Here is a 19,426-nt window from a genome sequence, read left to right as displayed (position 1 = left end):
TAACTCGGCGCTTTCAAAACAAAACTGGATGGGCACATGGGAAGTTAATTTGCAAGTGCAGGAATGGAGTGAAACAAGAAAGTCTGCAGAGGGGCTCAGGCCCGAAATGTTGGTTATAGATCTTTGCCTCTTATGGATGCTGCGGGACTGCTGAGTTTTTCCAGCTCTTTTGTGTATTAACTTAAGTGTAGGAATGGATTTTGTTTTAGTTGATATCCCAGCAGTTTTAATTTAGACATACAGCACAGTAACAGGCCATTTTGGCCCACACTGCCCAATTGACCTACCCCCCCCCCCCCGGGTACATTTTGAAGGGGGGGGGAGGAAACCGAAGCACCTGGGGAAAACCCACGCAGATACAAGGAAAATGTAAAAACTCCTTACAGACAGAGCGGGATTCAAACCTGGTCCCAATCGCTGGCGCTGCAAAGTCGTTACGTTGACCGTGACACTATGTTGCTATCCATCCCAAAGTACCTCAGATCAAGGTGAATCTAGGGCTATTCAGAAGATCAACAACTCAAAAACTACCCCATTTGCCAAGAAGGAAAAGTTTCATGACAAGAAACCTCACTTTTTCTTGATCGCTGCATCTTTGCATAGTTTGGACAAAGTTACCTCAAAGGATTAATGAGTAGATTTTAGTTACCATTTCCGCCCTGCAAGTTAATGAAGCGCACGCAAGACATTTTTCTGAATACTCACGCAATGAGAGGATAGGTCTCGATTCAGACCATTCCTGACTACCCAGCATCGCAACCTCTCTCGTGTCATCATCATGGGAATCTGAAGAGGCATCGCTATCGTCCACCTTTAATACAAAAAAATGACAGCAATTCAGGCTTCCCTTATTCTCATATACATAAACACACCAACTTGGTTTACCTGTAAAGGCACACAGAGAGGTTCCACTACTCTAGCACCCCTACCAAGAGCAAGAAAAGGGAGTCTCTCCAGAGGCATCAAGTGTCTATGGATCCCACCACCTCCCTTGATCCCACCATCTCCTGTGCTCCCTTAGCTGTACAGTCTCCTCTTTGTTCCACTATCTGTGGCTTTTGATGTCCATATAGATGATGAGAACATCTTGAGGCTCCAAAACAATCTGCCATGCGTTCGAGGCTAGCACCTCTGCCCTACTCACCTAAAGAAGTGGCGGTCACATAGGGTGGGAGCCAGAAATTCCATCCCTTCCTTCTCTGACATATAGAACGTGCCCAGAGGCATCCTGCTGAGAACAGGTTTTCACCATGCGGATTCCAGGCTACTTAATGCCCTGCAGCTTCAACTCTCGAATATTCAAAAGATTCACTACCCTCAGAAGCTGTTCTTGCTCATCTCAGTCTCAGAGATCAATCCTGAAACATTTCTCCTCCCAGTTCTAGACTCCTTCATTTGGGGCAACATTTCCACTGCATCAACCTGTCAAAATCTTCACCAGAATCTTGCATTTCAATAAGACTACCTTTCCTTCTGAACTGTAGAACGCCACTCCCCGCTGATCAGCTCTTTGTTACAAAACAACCCTTCATCACGGTCACCCTTCTGTCCATATTCCTTCAGGTGTGGCTTCGCCAAAGCCTTCAATGGCCCATCCATGCTCTCTGCCCTTCTGCAAAAAAGCCTAGCATTCCATTTTCCCAAATCACTTGCCATTCCTGCATTTCACACGAGGACTGCCAGCGTTCTCAGAACACCAACACCGCAGACAAGGGCACAGGCAGAGACATTACAGCTCTGCACGAGTTCACTTTTCCCTCAACATTCTCTTAGTTCACACACAGTCCACTACCCGTAGACAAAAGCAGGACTTTAGAATACAGGAAACAAGGAGTTGTTGAGCTTTTCCCGCCAATCATCGCGATCACTTCTGATCCAATCTTAGCCTTAACACCACTTTCCTCACATCCTATGACTCTCTTGTAGCTCAAGTGCTGCATTGAATATATTCCAAGAGACTACAAGATGGAGAATTCTAAGGGAGTCACACTTCCCCCCAGAAAAACACCTCATCATCTGAAATAGGTGATTCTTTACTCTAGATCTCCAAACAAAAGATAACTCTCTTCAAAACCTTGAATATTTTAATCAGATCGTTTCTCACTTATCTTCATATTAACTTTTATTGTCATACATATTGTACAATGTACATATGCAACAAAATTCCTACTTACTTCAGTCGAACAGGTAGTTGTAAATAAAAACAATGGTATTCTTCATTGAAATAATGGAGAGACAATAAATACAAAGAATATTCAGTTATTCTAGTGCAATACAAGTGTCTTAGCAGTGGTGTAGACAACCCCTTTGTGGTATCAGAGCAGTTCCTGATTAGTGTAAGAAGGGGAGGTTCAAGATCCTGATAGCTGTTCTTCAACTTGGAGATGCTGAGCCGCACGCGTCTGTACCTTCTGCTTAAAGGTAGCAGTGAGAAAAAGTGACCGGAGTGATGGGGGTCCTTATGATATTGGCTGCCTTCTTCAGGCAATGCCTCTCATTGATGTCTGCACTGGATGGCAGGTCAGACTACAAGATGGAGAATTCTAAGGGAGTCACACTTCCCCCCAGAAAAACACCTCATCATCTGAAATAGGTGATTCTTTACTCTAGATCTCCAAACAAAAGATAACTCTCTTCAGAACCTTGAATATTTTAATCGGATGGCCTGTGATGGGCCTGGTTATGTTTACTATCTTCTGCAGCCTTTTGCATGCCCAAATCATGCTGATATGAAACCGGTCAGTTGACTTTCCAAGAGCATCTGCAAGTTTGATAGTGTATGCAACAACATTCCAAATTTCCTTAGAATTAACTTCAATATCATCATCAATTCCTTGGAAATCCAAAGATTAAATCATTTCCCTACTGGCTCCTCATTTACCTAGTGGCCTGTTTGTTGCATGTTGAAAGAACTTTGGCAAATTTGTCGCATCCCTTCCATAAAACTACATCAACTCTGCCTGACTGCCCTCCAATTCTCAAATCTCCTCTACAATACTTCCACCATTTTCATAATGACATATATCAGGCAAAGGGGTCTATAGTTTCCTGGTTTCTGTCTCTTATTTCTTGAATAGTGGATTTACATTTGGAGTTTGAGAGTTAGTTTCACAGCACACAAACAGGTCCTTCAGCCCAGCTCTCTGTTACCTGCCAGGTTGCCCTCCTATGCTTGTCCTATTTGTCTTTTCAACTATATCCCTCTAATCTTTTGCTATTCACATAGCTATCTAAATATCTTTTGAATGTTGTAACTGTGTCCTTCAAAGTCCTTGCTAAAATCACAAAGACATCGTCATCAGTCACTCTTCAAAAGAATCACCCTTTCCAATGCAGGTAGATCCTGATGTTCAGAATCCCCTCCAGTAACTTTCCTACCACTGACGGCAGCCTCACTGGCCTGTCGTTTTCTGGCTTCTTGCAGCCCTTCTTAAATAAAGGCACAACGTTGGCAACCCTTCAGTTTTCCAGCACCTTGCCTATGACTAAAGATGATACAAAATCTCTGCAAGGTCCCCAACATCTTCTACCCCCACTTCCCACAATATTCTCAGATACACTCGGGCATTTAGCCATCTTTAAACACCAGCTCCTCCTCTCTGGTTATATGGATATATTTCAAGATTTCACTATTAATTTCCCTCACTTCCACGATCTTCTCCAAGTTAAACACAAAGATCCATTTAGAACGTAGAACACTACAACACAGAAACAGGCCCTTCAGCCCTTCTAGTCTGTGCCAAACTCTTATTCTGCCATCCCACTGTCCTAGACCCAGACCATAGCCCTCCCATCCATATACTTGCCCAAATTTTTCTTAAATGTGAAAATTGAGCCCACATTCACCACTTCAGCTGGCAGCTTGTTCCCACCCCTCTGTGTGAAGAATGTTCCCTTTAAACGTTCTTCCCTTTCGCCCTTAACCCACGTCCTTCGGTTGCCTCACCTAACCTCAGTGGAAAAAGGCTGTTTTCATTTACTCCATCTATACTCATCACAATTTTGTGCACCTTTATCAAATCTCCCCTCATTCTACTATGGTCTAGGGAATAAAGTCCTAACCTGTCCAACCTTTCCCTGTAACTCAGTCCCTGAAGTTCTGGCATTAATAAAAATATTTTGTTTTTTTTTTAAATTTTTTTTAATAATTTTACAGATTTGTACTTTACAAACAGGGGATCAATCCTCCCCTTTTACAGATCATTTTATATTGCATCCTTTCTTTTTTCCCCTCCCTTCCTCCCTTCACCCCAACATTAACAAAGACAAATATATATCATTTACTTCGTCCGCGAAGCCAAGCCAAAGAAGAGACTAAGAATAACAATAGAAATATATTTATTAAAAAAAAGGGGAGGGGGAGCTGGCCGGGCATCTAAATAATCTCCTCATTCTCAGCATTTCAGGACTATTATCCACTGTTTCCTTTTGAAAAAGGCCCTCGGAAGGTTAATCACACCTGCATTTCAATGCATTGCAAGTCTGGCTGCCATACCTTAAAGAATGTATCATTTTTTTCCAGGGTACCATGGTAATGGGTTGTATAAAGGGGATGAGTCTTGGGAATCACTATATCAGAGAATCTTCCCTGGACCCAACCCACGCATGGCATTGTGAAGAAAGTACGTCAGCACCCCTACTTCCTCAAGAGTTCACAGAGGTTTGGAATAACACTAGAAACCCTTGCAAGTTTCCATAGATGTGTAGTGGAAAGTGTGCTGACCAGCTGCAACAGTCTGGTATGGGGACTCCAATACCCCTGAGCATAAAGCCCTGCAAAAGGTAGTGCACACAGTTCAGGACATCACAGGCAAAACCCTCCCCACTATCGAGAACATTCACAGCTCTGCTGCCATCTGGAAAGAGGTATGAGTGCCATAAGACTTGCATCACCAGGTTCAGACACAGCTCCACCATCAGACTCCTCAACAACAAACTCAATCAGAGACTCATTTAAGGACTTTTACTTGTGTACTTTGAATTTTTTTATTTCTCTGTATTGCAGTTTGTTTACATTTGTTATTATTTAGTTATTTGTTTGTTTACATGTGTAAATTGTGTAGTTTTTTTGCAATATCAATAGCTGATATTTCTGCCTCACTGGCAGGAAAAAAAACTTGGGGTTGTATGTGCTGTCATGTAAGTACTTCGACAATATATCTGAATCTAAAATCATCCTTGTAAATCTCTCTCAATCTTATTGATATTTTTCCTGTCATTAGGTGACCAAAATTGTGCACAAGACTCCAAATTTGGCCTTACCAATGTCAACTTCACCATAACAACCAACTCCTATACTCAATACTTTGATTCATGAAGGCCAATATACCAAAAGCCTACCTATCTGACTGTTAGGACCTTACCCACCTTGTGGCTGCACACATAGATACCTGCACTGACCTTGAAGGGGACCTATTCTCTTGTTTGTCCTTAATATATATATAGAACATTCTTATAGATTCTCCTTTCTTTATCTGCCAAAGCTCTCTCATGTTTTCATTTTGTGTCCTGATCCTCATCCCTGACGTTGTCCAGGATTCATCTGATCTCAACTGCTTGTACCTGACAGACGCTGCCTGTTTCCAGACCAGATCATCAACATCCCTGCCAGCCTTGCCCTTCATTCTCTCCCTGAATAAACGCACAACATTGGCAACCCTTCAGCTTCCCAGCACCTCACCTGTGGCTAAAGAGGAGACAAAATCTCTGCAAGGTCCCCAACATTTTCTGCCCCCACTTCTCACAATATCCATCACTTTAAAATCCTCCCACTTTGATGCACACAATCTCTCCCAATCAATCTTTGCAAGTCCTGTCTAAATGCCATCAAAATTAGCCTTGGCTCAATTTAGGACCAACAGACTGGACGTCCTATCTTTCTCCTAGCCATTTTAAAATTAATAGAAATTAATAGGGTCACTGCTCCTTCACTGACACTTCAGTCACTTGCTTTGGATCATTTCCCAAGAGGAGGTTAAATGCTGCCCCACTTGAAGAGGGCCATTAATATTGCTGGAGGAAACTTTCCTGGAACACACTAACAAATTCTACCCTATCCAAACCCTTAGCACCATTGAAAAACCCTATCAATACAAGGATGTTAAAATCCCCCTACCATCACAACCCCATTACTCTTACAGTTATTTGCGATCTCCTGATGTAGTTGCTCCTCTAATTCTTGCTGACTATCAAGGCTCTTTGGTTCAATCCCAAATTCATCATCACCTTCTCATTTCTAAGTTCCACCCATAGAGCCTCTTTGTGCAATCCCCCAGCACGTTCTCCCAAATTAAAACACATTATCCCCTGCTCTCTTACCTCCATCTACATCACACTAGAAGCTTCTGCACACCAGAACACCACTACCAGTCCTCCCCAACCCTCAACCACATTACAATTATAATATCCCAGCCCCATGTACTTGTCTTTGCCATGAGTTTATCTGCTTTATTTGTCGGGCCCCTTGCATTAAAATAAATGCAGTTTCATCCATCTGGTCTTCCTCGTTCCATCCTGAACTCCTACTGAACTTGGTTGTCTTAATGTTCATGTCTGCCTCAACTTTAATCTGTAACATGACTGTTATTGGTCCCACCTCCCAACTCAGGTAATTTAAACCGTCCCAAGTTCCTCTAGCAAATCTCTGTCAGAATTTTGACCCTTCTGGTTCATCCCTCTTGTGCAGGTTAACCCTGCCCCAGAAGAGGCCCCAAGAATATGCACCTCTCCCCTCCTGCACCAGCTCCTCAGCAACACAATGATCTGCTAATCCTCCTATTCATACCCCTTTGTGCACCAGGAGTAATTCAGAAATTACAGCCCTAGGGGTCTTGCTTTTTAAACTCCTGCCCAACTGCCTATATTCACTCTGCAGGATCTCACCCCCTTTTCTACCTGGTCTACAAAGACCTCTGACCTGGAGAATCAGGGTGCATCGCAACAGGCATATCTGCTATAACCACATCCAGAGGACCCGCTGGTCTTTAGTCTCAAGTTTTCCTGGTACTTTTTATCCCTCGTTATTAAGATTGATTCATGTTCCTTCCTTCTTGACCCTTGATCATCAATTATTGATGCTTTTAGTGTCTACTGCCATGTAAACCGATCCAAAGTATTTAAAATGCTGCCATTTTCCTATTTGGTATTAATTCCCCACTCTCATCCTCTAAAAGATTTGCCATCTCCTCCTTTGCCTGGAGAAGCTCTGAATCCAATTTTATATTTGCTTGACAGCCCCATACTCTTATCTTTCACCTCTTTACAAATTATTGGTTATTCTTTGCGGGTTTTCCAGGTCTACTGTGCTAATTTTTTCAATATTTTCTCCCTTTCCTTTCCTCCTACAATTTCCTAGTTCTGGTCAAAGTTCATCAACTTGACCCAACAGCACCACATGCTGCCAAACCTGCTGGGAACTTCCAGCATTCTGTTTCAGACTTCTTGTGTCTGCAGCGTCTTGGTGGTCCTGGGCTTGGGCAGCAAGATACAAAGGGGATCAGTCAACATGTTTTTTTTAAACAACGAACTGGAGAACAGGAAACCACTGCCTGTAGGGGTGGTGGAAAGTCAACCAGGACCTTTGAAAGGGAATTGCATAGGCAGATGAGAGAGGGCAACTCGACTCAGAACCAGCAAGGACTGAATGGACAAAAAATTCTGTTCCATTGCCCAGACCATTCTAGAAAGCAATTAAGCTCTATCAAAAATCACCTCATTTTAGGAGACAGAACCAACTACCTTTGGGCATTGGATATGGACAGCAATGGCATCTAAACCATGACAAATATCCAGCAACCGGGGTCCAAACTAGTGCACTGTGTACACCAAAAAAAACCCTTACTTAATCAAACGTACCGAATTGTACCATTCAGTCAGCATCCCAGACCCCATCACAATCACTGTGCACCTCTAGGTTCAAGAACAGTATCGTTCCAATGGCTATCAAGCTCTTGAAACTCTCCTTGTTACCCTAATCAGGGACTGCTCCAACACCACAAATGGACTGTAATGACTTTTTTTTTGCTCTACAATAACTGAGTTTTAATCTTTTGTATTTATTGTTTCTTTGAATTCATTTGTTTATTTTGGTAGTTTATTTAAATAAAGTGCCTGTTGGGCTAGAGCAAGTTAAGGATTTTGGGGCACATGCACATTGTGCAATGTAGATGGCAAAAAAATCATTATCTCACAAGTCTCAGCTACATCAGATGGGCAGTATGGAGGCATATAATTGGCAAGAAGTGGTCTTCACCATTTACCACATGGAGTATCTCGGCGCTACATCGCACCTCTTGCATTCTCTCAGTAGATTAATTAAGTTTGGAGTAATGGTTTAATAAATGGCTCCTGTAATATTTGATAGTGTAGTTCACCAGCTGCTTTTTCTATAAAAACTGCAACTATGGTTTAGGAAAAAGCTTTCAGAATCTTTCTATGGAGGATCTACCCTTCCTGTTTAGAGAGAAAGGATGCACGACCCGAATTTGCTGAAAGCAAAGCCCTTTGCCACTTTTCCCAATATCCTGCTGAGGTTGATGGATGGCGTGAGAAGGATTGTCTAATGAAACTGAAATCTAGACCCCGGGCCTGCAATGGGCACTGAGAGATTTAAGTGATACATCACACCAGGGAATAAATAAAGATGTCTAACCCACTGGATTCCCAGACCAATAAACTGGTTAAACAGAGACTCTGGAGGGAAATCTTATGAGCTATGCTCGAGCTCATACAAGAACCAGCTCAGGTAAAGATGTCACATAAAGGCCACTGACCACAGAGAGCTATGCTGTGCCATGAAAATGAGATCCTGCAGTCCCCTGCAACCAGGAGTATGGTTGATGGTCTGTCTATTTACAGCCAACACTCCTGGCCATTGATGGCAGGTTCTTCCAGCAGAGATAGAAATGCACGCACAATCAAGGGTGCAGCCTGGCAGAACAGCTACTGCATGAGAATTATAGGAAGCGACTGGAAACTCGTCATTCAGGTATAAAGGGTGCGGCAAAGATTTACAAGAACATTACTGTGACTAACAGGTTTGCATTAAAAGGAATGCTCCCTAGAGCACAGGAGGGTTTATAAAATCATGGAAGGAATAAACAAGATGAAAAGTCCGTCTTTTTTTCCAGCTTAGGGAAATCAAAAACCAGAGGGCAAAGATTTAAGATGAGAGAAGAAAGATTTAAAAATGGCCCGTGAGTCTCCTTTTTACACAGAGGGTGGGGGTGATATGGAACAAGCTGCCAAAGGAAATGGTAGAACCGAGTTACAGGAAAAGGTTAAATTGTAGCCGTACACTACTCGAAGAGAGACACACATGGGTGTAGTGAGGTATACCTCAGTGTTTTATACTGTTGACGTTCCCGTCATTTGCCCTATCAACTGACGTCACTGCCCGCATAACAATAGCGGGTTTCTATAAATCCTTCTTCCCCATGCGCTATCCCCAAACTGTTAGCTGTGAAGCAGGGGCCAGCGCCATGTTAGGGATGCTGGCCCCTATTCTGTCTTAGCTGTACAACCGCCGGTTTGCTTGTGGGGCCGGTGCCGCTGCACGGACTGCTGGCTCCTGGTTATGCTTGCCGCCCAGAGCACTGGTGGTAGAAGCACCACTGGTGGTGGGGTTGCTGCTCCTTCTGTGGTTTGGCCCAGGTCTGGCTGCAGGGTTTGGCAACGAGGCCCACGGCCACAAAGAACTCTCTCTTTTGCATCCACAATATGTCTGCTTGTGTTAAGACTTTCCAGGAGTTACTGAAATTGGCGTCCGCCAGGAGCAGTTGGACGTCTTCAGGTAATCACTCTAAGAATGCTTGCTCAAACATTATGCAGGGTTCATGCTTCCCAATGAGGGCCAGCATATCATTCATCAGGGCCAATGGGGGCTTGTCCCTCATCCTTTCCAAGTGGAGCAAACATGCCCCTCTCTCTTGCCAAGAGAGCTCAAAAGTCTCGATAAGCAGCTCTTTGGCCATGTTGGCACCTTCCGACGGGGGGCCCCTGGATGAAATTGGCCACCCAGCTCACCATGTCCTGGTCCAGGGCGCTCACCACATGGTAGCACCGGGTGGACTCGGTTGTGATCTACTGGATCTGAAACTGTGCCTCAGCCTGGTCGAATCAGACGCAGGGCCCATTTGTCCAGAAGGTCAGCAGCTTCAGGGTCACTGCGTGGACTGCTGCCGGCCCACTCATCGTTGGGTTTAGATGGCGTCAAAACCATTGGGGTCATCCACTGTAGCCGCGCACTACTCGAAGAAAGACACACAAGGGTATACTGAGGTATAGCTCTGTGTTTTATTGGGGCTGAAGCCCGGCTTTTATACTGTTAGCACTCCCATTATTTGCCACATCAACTGATGTCACCAACCGCATAACAATAGCAGGTTTCCCGTGTGCAGGCCCCCTTCTTGCATTACAATGCCTTCTTCCCTGCACACTATCCCCAAGCTGTTAGCTGTGCAATGGGGGCCAGCGGCATGTTGGGGATGCTAGCCCCCAATGCTGACTTAGCCTCCTGTCTGCCGGTTCGCTTGCTGGGGCCAGTGCCGCTGAGTGGTCTGCTGACTCCTGGTTGCACTCGCCAGCCGGAGCGCCGGCCTGATTGCCGTGGCGGTGTGCCGCGATAAAATAGATTAGGACTTTATTCCCTGGAGTGTCAAAGAATAAGGGGAGCTTGCATAGAGTTTAAAAAAATTATGAGGAATATTGATGGAGGTTTTTTTCGTCTAAAGTTAGGTGATCTGGAACTCGGATGACCAATGAACTGAACAGGAGTCTGTGCGGCTGCAGGAGGCGCTGGAGGCAAATCCACGGACACTCAGTGACTCTGAAAGGACTCTCTTTTGCTTCTCTTTCTCTCGTACTGTAAGGGCAACCAGACAGTATTAACTGTGATTTTGTCTGCCTTACGGCAGGTAAAAATCACAGTGTTTCATGTATGCTACACTTTTAATCCATTATTATGTGACAGAAAAAGGAAACTTGAATCTTGAGAGAAGAACTAGAGGACAAGAACTAGAGAACTAGAGGTGCAAGTCAATAGGCCAAGTCAGAATAATAATACGACATGGACTCACTGGGCCAAAAGGTCCACTTCCGTGCTGTAATGTTCTACAGTTCTTAAGGTTTAGAGGAAATGAAGGCAAATGGAATTAGCTTGGATGGCACAGACAAGTTGCACTGAAGGGCCTGGTCCTGCGTTTGTAAGGTTCTTGAATACCAAGCTCGAAACGTTGTACAAGCAAGAGTGAGAAGTACATGGGATGGAGTGTGAGACAAATGACGGGATGGCTCCGCTTCGCAAGTATTGTGAGTCACAGAAAGAGCAGCTGAATACAAAATAATCCACACGTGGGAATGGGGGTTGGAACATCATTAGTGCAAAGTGCACAAGGAGGACATGAGAAGTCACAGGAGTTGACAAGAGAAGCCACGCAGGGACATTCAGCTCTGGAAGGAACTGTGCCGCCCCCACCCCCACCCCCCCCCCCCCACCACCAAAAAACATGGGCACCACACAAGTTACACAACAAGAAATTACACAACTTGCAAGTTTAAGCTTGACATTTAAGTTAGTCACAAAATATCTAGTACAGTAGGAATGGTCCGTCTGCGGGCAGACCAACAGATCACCCAAATCTTCATAGAGCTGTGTGAAGAGCACAATTACTAGAGTACGGGATTGCAAAGTAAAGGAAGATCAATTAGCACCAAGGGCAGCAGGACAGCACTGGTTCTGGGATTCATTCAAGAGCCTGATGGCTGCAGGGAAGGAACCATCTTTACGAGGCAGCAGATGTAGATAGAGCCTATGGAAGGGGGGGGGGGTACATTGTGACATTCTGAGTCACATTTACCACCTTCTGCAGCTTTTTTAAACCTTAGGTGGAACAGCTCATGTACCATGCTGTGAGGTTTCCATGGTCCACATGCTAGAAGTTATTGAGAGACAGGGGGACATGCCGAACTTCCTCAGTCTTCCGAGAAAGTGACCGAAGGGATTGGGGCTTGTACACACCCCTCTGAAGCAAGTCTTGGTGCAACACAGTACTTGGAAGGTATTCCCTCCACAGTCTGCATTGTTTAGCCAGTTTTCTTGCCTGAAAATCCAGTGGCTTGGACATTGTTATTTATTGCCTTGTGTGCTACATCACTTGAACCTCTCAGCCCAAATTGCCGTTTCCTTTAGAGACAGACCCTAAAATTCATTCATCAGCTCTCCTACTGCCAGCATCACCTGGACATCAGAAAGTGGGTTCTTTTACACACAATAAACTTAGGAGGGCCTGCATTGTCAACATAGATGACACTGAAGTCAGCTGAATGACAAAGCTTCATGAGAAACTGATTGTTTTTATTATCGTAACAGATCAGAAACTTGTGCAACTGGAAATACTGGCATCCAGCAGATGGGAATGGTAAAGAACAGATAACATAACAGCACAGTACAGGCCCTTCAGCCCTTGATGTTATGCTGACCTATGCAAACCTACCTCATAACAATCTAATCCTTCCCCACCTCACACCCTTAACCCTCCATTTTTCTCCACATGCCCCTAGGTCAGGACTCTGGGGAACTATCAGCTCCCCATCTTAGCTCTCTGCTATCTCCCCTCACTTCTGGCTCTCCTACCCTTTCACCTGTATCCACTTATCATTCTTAACCTCTTCCCCCAACCACCTTTTTAATTCACGTATCTACCTGGTGTTTTTCTCATTCCTATCAAAGGGTTCAAGCCCAAAATGTTGGTCACCTTTCACCTCCTACGATGCTGTGTGAACTGTTTGAGTTTCTCCAGCTCAGTTGTACACCACTCTTGGCAGAGTCGTGACAGGTCAGAGATATCCAGTCCTGGAGCTGAACGGGGTAGAATGACAAGCCTATGTAAACTTTTCCCAAGCAAGAAGCTCAACGTCTCCTCTCTAATGCGAACTCAACAAATGGGAGGAGATCCAGAATCTGCACTCTTGGTTTCAAAGTGCCCTAAATACTTGCACAGGGCTGGGCCATGAATTGGGTAAAAGGTGGGCTTTATACTCCTCCCAATATTGACATGAATAACAAATTAGGGCAAATGTAAAAGGGGGATTCCACTCGATCCCTTTTTTGCAAAGACTGGTTGGGTTAAAGACCATCAAAATTCCACAGCACACTCTGTACTTACAATCCGCTGCCTCTCTCTCTTCTTCCAACGTAAATGTGCGTTTGCTGCTGCCATGGCCTCGATAACAAATGTTGTGGTCATGTAGCTGCAGGGAAAAGGAATGTTAATTTCATGCAGAGGGCTCCAAATAAACCATCAGCCTAACGCAATCCTTCATAAATAAGTCACAATACTTTCCACCCAGCCTAAAACCAAGCCAGCCATTAGCAGAGTCAAAGGTCAAACTGGTCTAAAAGTAGCTAGAATAAATTAAATTCTGGAAATACACCAGTCAGCTAACATCTAAGAATGGAAAAGATGATAACCAATAATCAGTGCAGCCCAGTGGTGCAGCCGCCTTCCAGTTCCGGGGGCCCTGGTTCAATCCTGTCCTTTGGTGGTGTCAGGAGTGGAGTTTGCATGCTCTCCCTGTGACCCCTTTGATTTCCCCTGGGTGCTCCGGTTTCCATTCACTTCCCAAAGACATGAAAGTTATAAATTCCCCTGGTGTCTGTGAGAGAATGGAATCCGGGATGAGGTGATGCAAATAAAACTAAAATGCAGGATTGGTGGGAATAAGCCGATGGTCAGGACAGACTCAGTGGGCTGGAGGCCTGATTCCTCATTGCCATGTCTCTATGGCTCAGAAATGATCAAGCAACATTGACTGAAATACTAAACCTGCCCTCGTACTCAGAGGCTGAGCATTTCCCAGCAGTGTGCATTCGTGGTTCAGATTTCCAGCACCCAGCGTCCACTGGTTCCCTGCTTCTTGCCACCCTTCAGCAGACAGTTTGGCTCTCTAGTCCAAGGATTTCTTGCTTTATGTGAGCGAGGTCCACTCACCTCTTGACTGGTGTGTCTAGAACCAGCTGCGTCTTATCTTTATAGATCAGATAGAGATGGGCAAGTTGCCCACATTGGTGGGGTAGACCAGAACGAGGGGACACAGCCTCAAGATCCAGGGTAGTAGATTTAGGACGGAAATGAGGAGGAACTGCTTTTCCCAGACGATGGTGAACCTACTGAATTAACTGCCCATTGAAGCAGTGGAGGCCACCTCAGTGAATATATTTGACAAGGTAGATAGATTTTTACATAATAGAGGAATTAAGGGATATGGGGAAAGGCAGGTAGGTGGAGATGAGCCCATCATCAGATCAACCATGATCTCATTGAATGGCGGAGCAGGCTTGATGGGCCGGATGGCCGACTCCTGCTCCTGTTTTTTCTGTTCTTATGTCCCCGCAGCCCCACCACTGGATCACTCCGCAGCTCAGCACGGCCACTCAGCACTGGGACAGGGGACTCCGGGTTGCACTGTGGTGAGTATGGGTCATGGCTGGGGGGTAAGGAGCATCTGCCCGGATCTAACAGCCTCTCTCATCTCTTCTAGTAGTAATGATTCTGGCCCTTACACATCCCGCTCCACTCCTGACGGGGAGCCTCACCATGCCCAGCCATTGGGCACTAGTGGATGGCATCGATTCATGACAGGCTCCCAGCCCTGTCAGTAACACATCTCTCCAAATATAATTTAGCATCAATTCCATGAGAGATTAGGGAACACCAGGACAGTGCCCCAAAATGAAGCAAATGCTGATCGGCTTTCTTTCACTCAGAAGCACAAGGAACTCTGGAACTGGTTGCTGCTCAAGCAGGTCCTCAAATCCTTCCAGAACCTAATTTGTAGAAGTGGGTGACAGAAAAGCAATCGTGGCTATTAAACAGCCAGTGGATCGGAGAAATGTTCTGTTTTTCCCATAACTGTCTGGACTCTTGTAGAGAGAGCAATGGTGCAGCCATTACAGTAAGTGCCTCTCAGCTGCAAGGACCCAGATTTAATCCTGACCTCGAGTGTATTAATACAACCATTTGTCAACTTTTGATGCTATAAAGACACAGAGGCACCATTAGCCTTGCCTGGCTAATGCCCCCACCAATAAGTGACAGAGAAGCAGGAGAAAATCCCTACAGAGACACTGAGTTCCTGTGGATTCACCTCCACTGCTCCACGGCCCCTGTCCATTCCAGCAGTGAACCCAAGCTCATGAATCCCGAGCGCCTGATAAGTTTAGGAAGCTGTTATCATCAGAACCCCTTTGTGAGGCCTGCTCGCCATCAGCACCCTCACCAACCATGGTCCCGATACAAGAATACCACAAGCTGATCTCTAGCAGCTCACAGCCAGAGGTGAGGCCTTCAACAGGCGAGCCCCTTGCTGGGGTCCACTGCCGTGGTCTCCTTCCCCTTGAGTTTTCTTGTCATGGTAGTGGAAAGAGGGTGTTCTCCCGCTCTCCCCTACCATGTATAGGCATCGACATCTTGGGCACAGACCACCATGGTTTCAAAATGGTAAAAAAAACACCGTCGGCCCCTTCTCCAGGCTGAGGCAGTCAGCTTAATGGCTCGGCAGAGGGACTCTGTGGAGGAGCGCTGTATCTCTGCTCCCCTGAGTACAAAGCCGTTGGCATAACAACCAGGCAGCAGGACCCTGCAGGGAAGCACTGTGTCTCCACTTCCCCGGTTCTGACAACTTCACTCTTTTCCCTTGGGTGCACCAGTGTTTGCCCACATCCAAAAGAAATGCTTCAGGTTGAAAGTAAATATTCCCTAATGAAGATGGGTGGCAGGGAAATCAAAGTGAGTCTGAAGTCAACGGTGATGGGTGGGGGGAATTTGGATGAGTGCAGATAGGTATACAATGGCTAGTATGGATGAGATGAGCTGAAGAACTTGTGAGACAAGGGCTCCAGCCAAGTGGGATGGTGGGTGCTGTAACCCTTGCAGCTTTATGATGACTTTGGACAGGTTGGATGGATCAGGGCAAACAAAGAACCTTTCCAAATTAAACTGTTCATTACTACGTGTACTGAGACACTGTGAGAAATTGTTTGCGTGCTTTCCAAGCAAGTGAACCCGTACTCAGGTACAGCAGGCAGAGTGAAGCCAAAGTGCGAGAGAGAGCAGGACTGGTTAATGAAGGAGAGTCTTAACAGGGTGAAAGAAACGGTCCTTGAATCTGGGGGTGCACTTTTTCAAGCTCACGAGGAAGAAGAGAGTGTGACCAAGGTGGGACACATTGGCTGCTTTCCTGTGGCAGTGGGAAATGGGAAAAGCAGGAAGTCGAGGGAGGGGAGGTTGGTTTGTGTGACGGCCTGAGATGCAGTCACAAACTCCACAGTTCCTTGTGGTCTTTGTCAGAGCAGGTCCTATCCCAGGATGTACATCCAGACAGGATATTTTCTATGGTGCATCTAGGCCCGGGATAGCCAAAGTACAGCCCTGGGCCAACTGTGGTCCATTGCCGATTTTTAAGTGGCCCATTGGAACAGACTCTAACAATAAACTGCACTGTATGTACATTTTAGATTCAACACCAGAGGGCAGTTCTGTCATTTTAAAGAGTTTTATTGTATGCTTCATCACCAACATCGAAGTACTCAAGTTGGCAGAGTCCGCAAGCATCGAATTCACGCTGCTGAAGACCCAACTGCGCTGGGTGGGTCACGTCTCCAGAATGGAGGACCATCGCCTTCCCAAGATCGTGTTATATGGCGAGCTCTCCACTGGCCACCGAGACAGAGGTGCACCAAAGAAGAGGTACAAGCACTGCTTAAAGAAATCTCTTGGTGCCTGCCACATTGACCACCACCAGTGGGCTGATATCGCCTCCAACCATGAATCTTGGCGCCTCACAGTTCGACGGGCAGCAACCTCCTTTGAAGAAGACCGCAGAGCCAACCTCACTGACAAAAGACAAAGGAGGAAAAACCCAACACCCAACCCCAACCAACCAATTTTCCCTTGCAACCGTGCCTGCCTGTCCCACATCGGACTTGTCAGTCACCAACGAGCCTGCAGCAGACGTGGACATACCCCTCCATAAATCTTCGTCCGCAAAGCCAAACCAAAGAAAGAAAAGAAGAAATTGTATGGGTTTAAAGAGCAGCAGATACAGAAATACCTGCCGTAACATGTGAGCACATCAGTAAACTACTGTAATGTCAGCAGTTAGACTGTTAGCTGGTTCCTTGTCTATTTTTAAGAGGGAGTTAGATTTGGCCCTTGTGGCTAAGGGGATCAGGGGTTATGGGGAGAAGACAGGTACTGTAGATGATCAGCCATGATCAAAATGAATGGTGGTGTAGGCTTGAAAGGCCAAATGGCCTCCTCCTACATCTATTTTCTGACAAATTGATGAGACATTGTGGTCATGCTGAATTTCCTTCGGCTTCGAGGAACCTTAGTTTTTCTTTCACTGGATGCAAACCTCAACAAGATTGGAAACTCAAGAAGAAATGGGTTGTAATTCAATGGAATCCAATGTTCTTCCTGTTCTTCATATCTTTAGTGCAATCCAACTCTCTCGTCAGTCCCTATAATTCAAGATCAACTGGTACTTTAGTACACAACTCTTGAATGAATCATCAAAAATGATACTATTCCTTGTTTATTGTCACGTGACCCAAGGTAGAGGAAAAATAACTTTGCTTTGTGTGCAATCCAGTCAAGTCAACCCATTATTGCATCCATGTTTTGTGAATAAATCTACCTGCAGTTAAGCTATATCAGCGTCCCGCAATAAATCTACCTCCATTAAGTCATACTGGCTACCTGCAGATTAATTGCACTGCAGCAGGAAGCTTGAGTTGAGGTAGGAGGGGAGATGATCAGTCTTTTTCCCAGGCTGGAAATGCCTAACATTAGAGGGCAGAGATTTAAGGTGAGCAGGGGAGAGTTAAAAGGAGATTTATGAGGCAACTCGGGTTCCGTTTTACAGAGTGGTGGGTGCTTGGATCATCTGCCAGGGGAAGTGGTAGAAGTAGATATGATAGCAATGCTTAACAGGCATTTACAGAGATACACAAACATACAGAGGATAGGGGAATAAGGAGCAATGACATGCAGATGGGCTGAAGGGCCTGTCCCTGCAATGTAATGTTCTACATTGAACAAGGTTAAATTAAGATTGTTCTAGTAAGGAGAAGAGCAGTCACAAAAATCCAAAAACATTCTGCTCGTAATATAAAATTCAATAGTTCCATAATCATCCAACACTTTAAGAAGCACGGCCAAACCTTCACGAGTTTTATATGGCCACATTTCACCCACCCTCCTCCCCCCCCCCCCCCGCCATTTATAGAAAGGAAATCAGTGCAAAGACATGTTGCATTCTTAGTGTCAAGTCATTACTGTACATTTTAGTGTTTAACCATTCATTTTACTACATCGCGCCCTTGCCTTTAATGTGGGCCCCGGGTTACTCCCCACTTATTTGTCCGAGGGGCTTTCCCGCCAGTTTCAGACCCTCAATGCCCTGCAGCAGAAAAGATCTTAAGACGCTGCACTTTGGCTCTGCATTTTACCTAGCCGTATTGTACACTCCTTTTTTCTTCACTCTATCTTCTTCTCATTTTAGTTAGGGAGACTATACTGTGTCATTGAGTTCTCACTGGATTCCAAACATTATGAACAGGAACTGATTTTTTTTTGGATGCAAGAACTGTATGCAACTTATAACCTTTTGTTGATCTTACAAGTACAGAAGAGACCATTAACCAAAAGCTGCACCCGAATTAACAGAAAACAAGCAGTCTGCTGCCATCTCCTGGTGTACACCTACCCCTGCATCTAAAAACATCAACAGACAATGGAGGAAAATACCAGGATTGTAATTAAGCTTCAATGGAAAATAATAATTCTTTGGGAAATTGACCTGCTGGATCTAATCAACTCCCTCTGCAATTGGATTCTCGACGTCCTGCCAGGGAGACCTCAGGCAATCTGGATCGATAACTACATCTCCAAGACCATCACACTGAGCACAGGCACTCCCTTTCAGGGCTGTGTGCTGAGCCCACTGCTGTTCACTCTGCTGTCCCACGACTGTGCAGCCAAACACAGCTTGAACCACATCATCAAGTTTGCTGATGACACGACCATGGTGGGCCTGATCAGTAAGAATGATGATTCAGTATACAGAGATGAGGCGCAGTTGATAACGGACTGCTGCAGAGCCAACAACCTGTATCTGAACGTTAATAAAACAAGAGCTGGTTGTCGACTGGGGGAATCACGCTCCATTGACCATTCACAGCTCGACCATTGAAATTGTCAAGAGTATCAAGTTCCTGGAGAATCTCACCTGGTCCCTTAACACCAGCTCCATCGCCAAGAAAGCCCACCACCACCGCTACTTCCTGCGAAGGCTGAGGAAAGTTCATCTCCCACCCCCACCCCCTTTCCTCACTACATTCTACAGAGGATGTATCGAGAGCATC

The 19,426-nt window shown here is 45.3% G+C and overlaps 1 protein-coding gene across 4 annotated transcripts in view; it reads right to left on the bottom strand.

Moving 5' to 3' along the window:
- Positions 1-19,426, bottom strand: part of tmem104 (transmembrane protein 104) — a 98,264-nt gene that overhangs the window by 63,009 nt on the left and 15,829 nt on the right. For all 4 annotated transcript variants that reach the window (XM_069929349.1, XM_069929350.1, XM_069929348.1 and 1 more), the window contains exons 4-5: positions 13,164-13,248; positions 706-811 (exon numbers count right to left, since the gene is read on the bottom strand). In XM_069929349.1, coding sequence (XP_069785450.1) covers positions 706-811; positions 13,164-13,248 — 191 coding nt within the window. The remainder of the gene's footprint in view (positions 1-705; positions 812-13,163; positions 13,249-19,426) is intronic.

This window comes from Narcine bancroftii, chromosome 3, assembly GCF_036971445.1.
Source record: "Narcine bancroftii isolate sNarBan1 chromosome 3, sNarBan1.hap1, whole genome shotgun sequence".
Lineage (NCBI taxonomy): Eukaryota > Metazoa > Chordata > Chondrichthyes > Torpediniformes > Narcinidae > Narcine > Narcine bancroftii.
The sequence above is the reverse complement of the archived record's forward strand: the minus strand, read 5'-3'. Positions and strand labels throughout refer to the sequence as shown.